At 39.1% G+C, this 12,112-nt stretch overlaps 1 protein-coding gene across 1 annotated transcript in view; it reads right to left on the bottom strand.

The window, feature by feature from the left end:
- fcho1 (FCH and mu domain containing endocytic adaptor 1) overlaps nt 1–12,112 on the bottom strand; it is a 43,738-nt gene that overhangs the window by 18,758 nt on the left and 12,868 nt on the right. Inside the window, exons 3-17 of the mRNA XM_052074153.1 lie at nt 11,870–11,961; nt 10,651–10,725; nt 9,929–10,070; nt 9,682–9,834; nt 9,295–9,399; nt 8,293–8,391; nt 8,049–8,145; nt 7,689–7,806; nt 7,530–7,554; nt 5,351–5,411; nt 2,195–2,376; nt 2,003–2,027; nt 1,233–1,283; nt 513–564; nt 4–128 (exon numbers count right to left, since the gene is read on the bottom strand). Coding sequence (XP_051930113.1) covers nt 4–128; nt 513–564; nt 1,233–1,283; nt 2,003–2,027; nt 2,195–2,376; nt 5,351–5,411; nt 7,530–7,554; nt 7,689–7,806; nt 8,049–8,145; nt 8,293–8,391; nt 9,295–9,399; nt 9,682–9,834; nt 9,929–10,070; nt 10,651–10,725; nt 11,870–11,961 — 1,402 coding nt within the window. The remainder of the gene's footprint in view (nt 1–3; nt 129–512; nt 565–1,232; nt 1,284–2,002; nt 2,028–2,194; nt 2,377–5,350; nt 5,412–7,529; nt 7,555–7,688; nt 7,807–8,048; nt 8,146–8,292; nt 8,392–9,294; nt 9,400–9,681; nt 9,835–9,928; nt 10,071–10,650; nt 10,726–11,869; nt 11,962–12,112) is intronic.

Genomic DNA, 12,112 nt, shown 5'->3' with positions numbered 1-12,112 from the left:
TACATTCAGAAGCACCAAAGGATCTCTGTTCTTGGAGGTGCTCCCGACCACTAAAGCTTTTGAACTTAAAAGCTGTTTCAAGAGGTGGTCCAAAGAGACTCTCGGAACCGGACGCGGTAGAACTCAACCTATTATGAAGAAAATAATTCAAGCAGTCGTTGATATTGGTTTAAAAGATTAAGACTCTGAAATGTCCTGAAAGTCAAAATTCTCTTTTCAATAATATAGTCTATTCTAAACAACGGGATTCTAATTAATATTGCACTTGTGGAATAAGAATGAAGCAGAAATATTCACCGATTTGTATCCATCCATTGCTGTCTACTGAAAATGACATCACAGTTGCTTGGGGCTCAGGTAACAATCGTCACGGCAAACCTGTTTTCTGGGCTGTGAGGTTCACCAGATGGGACCTTCGGTACTGTTGTGTCATTTTCAGTGGACAGCAAACAACTTCTCCAGTTTTGTGCACGTCCACACAATGTGACGATAAAAGGGGCAGAAAATCTCACCTGCTGTGATCAGGACTGGAAGTTGACCTGCGCAGGCCCTCCTGGTCACCATCTATAAATAGAACACACTATGTGACTCAGCAGCAAAAAACTATAGAGTATGGAGGGGATGACAAGAATTCAAAGAGAAGACAATCAGGAACAACGATTGGCGTTATCCGTGAAAGAAAAACAAGCAATTCGCCACATCACTAATCCCCAACCGGAGCCATTCCCTCCGTCATGATTGTCAACGTTGCTTTATCATTGATCTCGTCACCTCTTGATTTAAATGAACGCCTCGCTGCTACTGGAGTGTAGCAGCTTCATGAAATCCCAAACTGCAGTCAAAGCCGTTGGCAGCCATAATGTTGCTTAGCAAATATATTACATTGCGGCACGAGAGCAGAAGGCGGCTGTGACTATTCGAAGGTGGTCCGTGCAAGGTCAGCCAGTTGGCTCCTAAAACTCATCGCCACAGTCATGCTTGATGAGATTTAGAGTACAACTAACACAAAATACAGTCCTCTTTTTCTGACAGTCGGTGAAAGAGTATATAAAATATGGAAAGTGGTAGTTTTACAACAACATTGTACAAATACATAAGATACATAGACAGAAATTTAACGGAGTAAAATAATTTTGCTGTTCTGAATTTCGACACGATTTTTTTTCTTTGGCCTGGTGGAGAAAGCTGACAACAAAATACATAACAGAGAAACAGATAAAAGAAAAAAAAACCTTTAGGGGAAGTGCCTTCATCATCCGTACGCCCACCTGTACTCGAGTTTCCTGTCAAGACACATTCAGAATCATGCAAGTTTGCGGGACTGCGTTATCTAACCTTTGACACACACTCCCCTCCAAATACATTGGAACAGCGAGTTAAATTTCCTTTTTTTCATAAGACTGCAAACATCTGATTTATCAAAAGATTAACATGAGAAAAGACACCAATGTATTAGCTTTTATGTATTATTTCCAGATTATTTTCATCTGGATCAGCTACACAACATAGAAGACAGGATCTTCAGCGTTGAACAATTCAATTAAAATCGGCATCGCAATCTATAAGCAGAATTAAAATTTCAAATCGTAAAAGGCTGCAATTTGGGAAGGAAAAAAATTGCTTCACATTGGGCATTCAGTGAGGTTGATTATTTTACTTACCATTTAATTTATTTACAGTGGTGAGCTGAATTCAGTCTTTACCACTTTATCGAATTTTGAAATGTTTCTGTACAATACCATTTCTCACCAAAAGAAGTTGTGTCTCATTATAAATAATGCTAATCTCTTTAATATAACTCAATCCAAATGTAAATGGCGAGAATTAAAGTCTGAAATGTTGACCTCAAACCAAAATCTTTTCAAGCGATCGCATAAAAAAAAGGCTGGCTTCCCTGTTCTAAAATTGTTGGAGAGGGTTTGGGTTATATAATTATTACTAGTATTTTAAAAGGTTCACGTTTTCCTCAGGGATGATGGGACAGTATAAAAAAACAACTTACGAGAAAGATGCCTTTTGACATTTCCCTGTAAGACAAGAAGACAAGTGCTTATACTGTTGTCAGACATAAAAACAAACCTATTTTAACATTTTGCAAGGTTTTGAATTGTATTTATTTATTTTTGTCATTTTTAGGCTCATTCTCTTATTCAAAGGCATAAAAATCCTTCAAGACCACGAATGCATACTCTACCCCTCTGTTAGGTGGCAGGGTTAGAGTTCCAACAGTAGCTTTCAGCTCCTTCTCACAAGCAGCGGCACAGCTGCGGTTGCTGTTGACCACGGGTCTGATCTGGATTTGGAACTTCTTGGGTTCATCATCATCAAAATCTGAGTCACTGGAGTAGAAATTTGTGTCCTTCTCTTTAGAGCAACGTGACAAGAAAGAGTCAAGGAAAAGCCTCATAGCACATGCCGTGATGCTGTTTGGTGCAGGTAATGTAAAAATATTAACAATAATAATAATCTGATAGCATCCACAGGGTACACTAACCGGTGAGCATATTACAATCAAAGAAAACTTGTCGTTTTTACAGCGCACGTTCAGGGTCCTTAGAGAGAAGAGATAAATTAGATTCTTGGAACATAAAGAAGGAATACAGAAAGTTCATAAAACAGACACAAACAGAGACAAGAGCACATTAGAGAATGTGTCAGAGATTGATTGTTTTTTTTTCAACGTACCAACCACTTCCTGTCGCTGTTTTCACTCATTGTCATATGACGTTGTACTGCGTCTAATGAGGAAAAAGAGGGCAGTGACAAAGACGGCATTTGTTATCTTGAGGCTGTCAGGACAAGGTAGCGTTAGCAATGATAAAAAGTGACGCAGGGGCATGAGTCAGTTTTAGTGCACATGTTGGTGTGAAGCAGTTCGTCTTGAATTTCTCATATAGATTGAATGACGGTAATAATGCACACATTCATTTGAGTTAATTCGAATATAGATTTAAGCAATTGTCTCCCTCAATAGTCAATGAGGCCATTAATGTCACCGTTTGTTTAAACATCCTTACCTCTAATTGCACTCCATTTGAGATGTTTCTATTGAGCATTTCAGTGTGCTCAGTCACATGAGGTCTCATTCAGTGAAAACTGCTTGTCATCTGTGTGTGATGTGAGAGTCATGCGTGTGTAATCTCGAAGACACATGGGATACTATTTATTAGTTTGACTGAAATGATTTGTATGCGAGACCGAATCCTGTATTGTGATGTTTATTTTAATGCAAATTAGGGATGTTGGTATCCGTAGAAAACCTACGCAAATACACTTGAACAAAATTGTTGGTACCCCCTGCCCCTGTTCATGAAAGAAACATTATAGTAATAACAACAGCAACAAAAGAAATTATAATCAAATGGAAAATTCATCAATGAAAGACATTACTTTTCAATTGTGGCTCAAAAGAATTTTAAAAAACCCTCATGAAATAGGCCTAGACAAAAATGATGATACCCCTAGAAAGGCAATAGGCACAAATTCAACCAAGGTGTGTCATCTAATTAGCATTGCTGGTGTCTTCAAACTTGTTGTCTCAGAAGATTAGAAAAATAAAACTATCGACAAGCACTCGACAGGGAAAATGTTATTAGACCATCTTTAAGCAACCTGATGTTTCTGCTACTATAGATGCGCATATTATTCAGAAATTTCAGATCTACGGGACTGCAGCCAACCCTTGCGGGATGTGGCTCTAGGAGGAGAACTGATGATAAATTGAAGAAACGGCTATTACAAATCACAATAAAAGAGCCCAGAAAAACTTCCAAAGAAATTAAAGGTGAACTCCAAGGTCAAGGTACATCAGTAGCAGATCGCACCACCCGTCATGGGAGACGATCAAGGAGGACACCACTGTTGAAAATAAATAACAATAAAATTGCCAAATTACATATTACTAAACTACAAATCTTCTGGATTAATGTCCAACGGATTGACAAGATAAAACTGGAACTCTCTGGCAACGCACATCAGGTGTACATTCCCAGACACATAAATGAAGCATACCAAGAATAGAACACTGTCCCTACTGTGAAACATGAAGGAGGCTGTGTTATGTTCTGGGGCTGCTTTGTTGCATCTGGCACAAGGGTGCGTTACATAAATCTGTGCAGGGTACAATGAAATCTCAAGACAATCAAGGCATTCTAGAGAGAAATATGCTGCCCGGTGTCAAAAAGTTTGGTCTCATTTTAAATCATAGCTAAAAACACCCAAGCATGGCGAAGAGCAAAAAAATGGGACTGTTCTGAAGTACTGGTAGCCTTTTAGGAGCCCTGATCTAAATCCGAATGAACATCTGTGGAAGGATGTGAAGCGTGTGAAATATGCCGTGTGGAAAAAGTACCCTTCAAACTTGAAACGACTGGAGCAGTTTATTCATGAAAAGAGGGCCAAAATTCCTACTTTGAAAATTTGTTTGATTGCAGTGATTGTGTTATGCAATAAAATCTTCAGTCAAGGGTACCGTCATTTTTGTCCAGTATTGTTTTATGTTGTTTTTTTAAATTATTCGTTTTAACTACAATTCAAAAGAAACATGTAATTTTCAATGGTTAATGTTATCTACAATTTTTTCTTTTATGATTATTATTTTTCCCTCATTTACAGAGGGGTACAAACAATTGTGTCCACGTGTATCTGAGGAGATCAGGCAAATACAAAAAGGCTGGAGCCAACATTCGAACACTTTACCGAAGAAGAGGCATACTTGGTAACAACGGTAGCATGCTGCCAAAAAGTAATAGAAAGCACAAAGTGTGATACCCTGTATGTGTATGCCGGGATAGCAAAGAAATCCATGAATAAACTACTCCCAATTAATACTGTCTATTACCCTCATATTCATCATCCGTCCATTCTCTGTACTGATTATCCTCACGATGGCTACGGGTAAGCTGGAGATCCCAGCTGACTTGGGGCAAGATTTAAGCTACACCCTAAACTGGTCACCAGCTCGGATTTGAACGCACAACCTCTGCACCGTGAGGCCGATGTCGTAACAATTTTATCACTGCGACACCTATATATATACATTACTATGAAAATAAAAAGCGAGTAACTCTAAAACTCTTATCTCATCTTTTAAAGAAGAAACTGAAAAAAAAATCCTAAAATTGAAAAATGGATATAGATTTTTGTCAAACTGCACATTTGGTGACGCTTTTGCAGAAAATGTTATGCTCCCAGAATTCACAAAAGTAATTATTGTCTCTCTTGGCCCCAAAACAAATTTGTAATTTAAAAAGAAAAAAAACATAAAATAAAATACAATAATAAAAATCTATTATCATTAGTTCATTGTGTGTCCAAATGACAGTAGTGTTTTGAGCAGGAAAAAGGATATCATTTTGATTGCTGTCAGCTCGGATGACAAATCCTTCTTCATCAACATCAAAGGGTGAATTCTGCAAAACACAATTCATTGATACTTTAGGACAGTTTGATAAAAAATAGAACCAAGCAAAGGTGGGATTAAGTCACATATGTGGAAGTCACAAGTGAGTCTCAAATCGCAATGTGTCTGCATCTTTTTACTTTCCAGTATTGACGAGTAGCTACACATTGCTTTACTTTTTTGGCATTCTGTCTTTGGCGTCTGTGTTTAGGTGCAAGGGAGCTACTTTCAAGTGCACATCACTTCACCTCGTTATTAATCAGAAGGTGTGGGGGGTGTATGACTGTGAATGGAAATGCCACAGTCGAAACAAACAGTTCAGATAGTTTTCACATACCCCCTCCTCAACCCTACTTACGTTATCTACCTGTACTTAAATGTTCACAATGGCCTTTTTAAATTAATTAATTTTTTACTAGTCCCAAACCAGAGTTCCTATTGCGAGCTTCAACTGTGACATTAGTTTATCCATCTGTGGGATTTGTAATGACAAACCAAGTTCGATCTTGTTATTGTTAGGGTTCCGTGACTTTAAAAACACACGTTTTGCCATTAACCTATTTGTCTAGGTCATCGACAAAATAATCATTTCAAACTAATGATCCTAAAACAGGCATGTCCAAAGTCCGGCCCGCGGGCCAAATCCGGCCCGCTGTCGAATTTCATCCGGCCCTCGGCCCCCGTCATAAAATCAGTGCCGTCTGGCCCGCAGGTTGGGCGCAATGGAACACGTGTTGCATTGACTGAGGTCTCGTAGACTGGCGAGTGATGTTTCATAGAGTACTGCTTCCCTCTAGTGGCTAAATGAGTAGTAGCATTCACTAAATGAGTAATAGCATTTAGACACTAGAGGGCATCACTCACGAGTTAACAAGACATCACTCCGTGTTTATATTGACTCATATGTCATATTTCAAATTCCTGTTTCAAATGAACCAAAAGAAATTCTTAAGATTGTTGAAATTAAAATAAAAATGGAAATGTGAAACAGACTGGCTTACTAAAATTTGTTGAACAATATTGTTGTTCAATGTAAAGAATGTCAGCCAAGGTCGGCCCCCCGACATTTTACCACATAAAATCTGGCCCCCTTGGCAAAAAGTTTGGACACCCCTGTCCTGAAAGTTGCTTCTTTAGCTGTTGGTGTTTAGGATGCCACTTCATACGAAGAACTGAAAATCCTTCAAGTGACGTGGCACAACCAAGATTAAGATTAAGATATACTTTATCTGTCCCACACTGGGGAAATTAACAGTGTTTTACACCAACAACTGATGGATGAGCTTTCACCAAACTGGAAACAGGAAACTGCAAATAAGCACGAGAGCAGCATGGATGAAGTGGACACACCGTCAAAAACCCCACAGAGCATGAGGAGAAAAATTTGCATTGTGGGGGAAAAAAAAAGTTCCTCAACAATATACCGGTAGTTATAGTTTTGTAAAAAAAAAAAGTGACCCTGCAAAATTCACAGTTTTTGTAATATCTCAGTCTGAGACTCTAATGTGACTAAAAACTCTAACTTGCGTTTAATTGTGAGCAGGTGTGGAATGACAGTTTTCCAAGGTTCTTTTCCAAATCTTCCAAGTCTTTTGATATGGCGGTGGCTTTAGATGTGCTGTTCTTACACGACCCTATACTGCAAGGTGAATAGGCCGAATAATTTAAAGTGGATTTGGAATGCAATGGAGGACAAGCAGAGTGTGAATAATACAATTGTGAGTTAGTTGGGTTTTGTGAAAAATTGCACAACATGAGTTCTTGCACCTAATGTTGGTTTGCTGTTCATAAGTTTTGTGCCACCCTTGAATGCAAGTTTTTAGGCACTCAGGGGGAAAAAAAAAAAAATCACAGAATGTGGTTATTTGATTTTTCAATGCATTGGGCATGAACTATATCAAGACATTTTGTCTGCATATAAAATACAGAGTATTTTTGTCATGAATCTGGTTAGGAAGTGCATGGTCTTGCTCTGTGACAGCACAGTACTCTGATGAAAAATTGTGGCCCCCACCATCATTTGAGTTGCCCATCACTGCTATAAAAGAACGAGAGTTTTTGCAGACGAGATTGATATTATTGTCACTAGCAACTGCTGAGGTGGCTGTGAGCAAGGTGGAATACTGACCGGTATCTCTGTCACAGCAGAATCCCTGCAAAACAAACATCAATATGCTTTAATTATGACGTCAAGTAAATTGAAGTCAACAACAAAAAATCTGCAGCCCATCAAACACAAAAGATCAGGACACGGTCTGTGTGTGTGCGTTCATTTCTGTGTGCTTACGTGGAGTCTGGTTCCTTGTCCCTCTTGCCCAGTCCGGGGATCCTGAAGGCTTTTGCCCGACTCTTCTTCCCACCCTCAGGTGCTGTTGCTGTTATGTACTCTTCAAAACCAACTACAGCTGCAGCACACACACATAAGCACTTGTCCGTTTATTTGGTATGCCCTTGCCATGCACAGTTCATACAGTGTTGTACTCAGTGCTTAAGTCCTTGTATTTTAACTACTTGTTAACAGAAGCTCAAAATATGGATTTACTCCCACTTTATTTTCCTAGTCTACATTATGAACATGACAGAATAATTCAGTCTTGCAAGTTGAATTCCGTGCAAAGTATGCATTTTATCTGGGTGAGTTAATTACCTGGCCTCTCCTTCCCGGTTCCCTTCAGTTCAGCAAATTTCTGTATGAGGTTATTGATGCCAATGTTTTCTACATTTTGCTTGAATTCCTCATGTACCTGCAGCAGAGAAGGAAAATGATCATTTTGTTGCAAAAAATGCAAACAATTTATGGGAAAATGGGTGTGATATTCGGGCCGAGATGTTACCAGTAGCCCAAAATAATGCATGGCTAAATGTGTCTTTTAGTGAGCCGTCAAACATACCTGCCCAACTTGTACATGAGTATCTTCTATGGAGTGGGAATAACCTTTAATTAACTGTTTCATCTGTTGCAAATGGGCCTCCTCAATTTCCTGAAACCTCTACACAAACACATATCCATCCAGACACACAATTAGTCTTTTTTCCACTTTAATAGTTCATTCCGCATGTACAGTACTGAGATCTTATTTTGAAAATTCTTCTAACTTTCACTCTTGTGTTACCACTGAGACCTGTTGAAATATCTCCATTAGCCAGCATGTCGTATATAATGTGCGAATGTCTGCAATTAGGTTACTTATTGTTTTTCACAGCACTATGGGAAACGGCTATGCTTTCTGTGGGCAATTAAATCTAATAAAACTAATCCAAAAGTCCGCCGAAACAATACCTTATAAAAAAATATGAACTATAATACAAAGACAGATGAAAAAAAGAAATCCACACGAAAATAGCTACTTACATATAAAACGATGTATGCAGGCATTAATATTTAGCAGAAGGCAGTATAAATAATCACTCTGTATAATGATCATTTACTTCCAGGAACTAATATGTGACAATCTTAATTTTTGCTCAATATGATGAAAACTCCATTAGTGAGTGAGTTATTTGCGGATGCTCGATTTATTCTTAAAGGTTTTCCAAGAAGCTTTTCAAAAGATAACTGTAAACAATGATTCTCAAAAGCATTTGAGATGTAAAAGAAAGAGCCAGTCATTACGGTGCGTTGATTATCTCCATGGAGAGAGCAGCAGTAACCATGGCAGTGTGGAGGTAGTTATTAAGGTAACAAGAGTGCAGTATGTATGATTAGATGGGTTTAGTTTTGATTTCTCGGTGGAAGGCAGTGGCACAACGTTGACTAACATGTCAAGAGACTATATGATTCAGGAGGTTAAGATTATGGTTGGGACTGAAAAGCACAGATAAATTGTAAATGTAAGGTGGTGGACAAAAAAAAAAAAATTAAAAATGAAAAAGATCTTGGAATCAGAGCTGACCTGAGCAGACTCGTTCATCTTCTGTTCAAACTCTCCTCCCACTCGATTGTGCTTTTCAATGCACAGTGCAAACGATTCCGCTGCTTTCTTCGACTTTAGCTCCGCCTGGTAAGGGAGAAATGACCTCATTTTATAATTAATGGGGGGGGGGGGGGGAAAGCTTGATTTGTGAATTTTTTCAAAATCAATGTTATCCATCCATCTTCAACACATCCACTTATCCTGAACGGGTCACGGGAGGCTGTGGAGCCTATCCCACCTGACTCAGGGCAAAAGGCAGACAACACACTGAACTGGTTGCGAGCCATACATTTATTTATTGATTGAGTGCCATATTACTTAGAATTACAAGTGATTTAAAAAAAATAATAATAAGTGGGAGCTAACCTTTTCCTGTTCCTTTTGTGGGGCTCCCTCCTTCCTGAGCCGCTCCAGCTCTAAACATTTGGTATGGTAACCCTCTTTGGACTTCTGAAGGTGCCCGCTCTGAACTTGCAGCGCCTGCACAGCCTCAACGGTCCCCACCATTTCCTCCTTTGTCTGAATAATACACACAAAAAATATGGTAAAATATATTACAATGTCTTTCTCTTCTTTTTACAATGAGGAAAAAAATGTTCCCAAATCAATATACCTTGCGATGAATTTTGACCTGCTCATCCCCATACTTGTTTATGTCTCGAATTAGATCATTCATCTTTCTCATGAGCTCAAGATGGCAGAGAGCCAGTTTGTCAGAAGACACCCTGAACACATCCCACATTGGTGCAAACGTCCTGGGGGAAAACACACACATACACACACAAACACAATGCAAATAAGAAGGAATTCAGAAATTCCAGTGCTTCTAGTAATCAAATTGTCTTTTCATGAGAAAGGCTACATGTAATATTGTTTTGGTCAGAGTGCCTTGACTTTTGATCACCACATTGAAATGAGTCCATTTTTGAACATATGGACCACATAATTAAAATCCATCCACTTCCTGAGATGGTAACAACTAGTATGTGGCCACAGTGACCCTCACCTTCCCCTTTGAAATACACAACATAAGTATTGTTTAATTATAGCAAGATTGCTCCTTCACTTTGAAAGGATGGACAAATGTTCTCCTGCATAAAAGAATGACAATATATATGACAAGATGGTATAAGTGCTTGGATTATGTAAACAGTGCAGAGACCTGAAAGAAACAAAAAAAGGGCAAGCAGCGACTGTGAACATTTGGCTGGATGGTTGTGCAGATGGTACTCATCCATAACTTATACGGTGCCATGGCACTATTTATAATAAAGGACCAACACACTTCCACTGACACTATTTATTGATAATCTTTATTTTCATGTGACCACTCACCCTTGTGGGCTTCCATTGCTGGCCATTTTAGCCAGTTTGCCCATGGATTTGGAGTAGGTTTCCTCGATGGCAGCTCTGGAAGAAACAAAAAATATCAGCAGAATAACAGAGTGACTCTTATTTAAAGATAGTCATGGAAGCCTAAACATAGCAGCACAATTCAGCCCGACACACTCTGCACATCTGTAGTGCAAAGGTGCATCGGAATCATTCCCGTCCCTTATTGACGAACTCAAAAAGCAGTGGCGCACAACATCATAATTAAGGCCTGATATTTTAAAGAGGATGCATATTTTATTTCACAGAATGTCAGTGCTAGGTACTGGTAAATGCTAATATACTGTCAGCTATGCTGTAAATATTAATGGACTCCGGTAATGTGGAAAGGCTGCGCATTAAACTTTAAAAACAAATCTGCAGACCCCAAGGGGATATGAGGAAACAATATTAATAAAGGGGAAACAATTGTTTCAGAGGACTTTGAGTTTAATATAAACACAGACATCGGGGAACGTAGATGAAGATGGATGTACTCTTATATTTTATCAGCACCACATGCTCGCTCATCCTGTAGGATCGCACATTCTTCAATTTTGGACAGCTGGTTTGTTGCCTGTCTCTGCAGAGAAGTGAATTGTCTCTTCCAAGGAACAAGAACAGGGCCTCTGATTTTATCACTCGCAGTGACAGTGCATGCTGCCCGTCCGCCCTGCATGAGGAAACTCATCACTGCTCCCAATTTTATCATAGCTAACTGTTAATTGGAGTAGATCCAATATAATAAACCATTAACTTCAATAAGACATGGGAGCACATCACTTCTGAATTAATGTTAAAAGTGGAACAAATAAGGCCAAACACAACCTGCTGAAAGATGCTGGTTGATCTCCAATTTGGTTTCAAACTCGAAACACTGTAAATGTAAGTAATCTGCAGCAAGGACAAACTGTAACTATGATATCACCTTTGTCAAGCAAAGCGTATAATATACTGTGTAAGTGTTGCTGAGAGTGTGTTCACGCTCCCATCTTCGACAAAGCAGCTTCAGGAAGGCATCAATCTTGAACAACTTGGAAAGATAAAAGCATGAAATCCAAGTGGCAGCTGAACAATTTCGCACAACACCGGCAGAATCCCCTCAAACACTCGAAGTACATGCGTGCAGAGATCACAGGCATAACCTCCCTCATGGATTTTCACAAATCCGCACCAACCTTACCTCTCCCGTACAAACTCAGCGAGTTCCTTGGTTGCCAGCTGGCCATGCTTCATGTTGTGGTAAAGCACGTCAAAGCCTGCATTCTTCTCCCCCTGTCAAGACACAAATACGTAACGCAAATTGTTAAAACTCTAGCTGCTAGCTAACAACAAACGAGTGCAACCCTCAAAGTAACTCTTTAGTGCTATACTGTATAGTACATCTGTTTCTGAATAGATTCAGGATGGACAAAGACACATATTT

The sequence above is a fragment of the Hippocampus zosterae genome, chromosome 8 (assembly GCF_025434085.1).
Source record: "Hippocampus zosterae strain Florida chromosome 8, ASM2543408v3, whole genome shotgun sequence".
Taxonomy (NCBI): Eukaryota; Metazoa; Chordata; class Actinopteri; order Syngnathiformes; family Syngnathidae; genus Hippocampus; species Hippocampus zosterae.
This window is presented reverse-complemented; position numbering and strand designations above follow the sequence as displayed.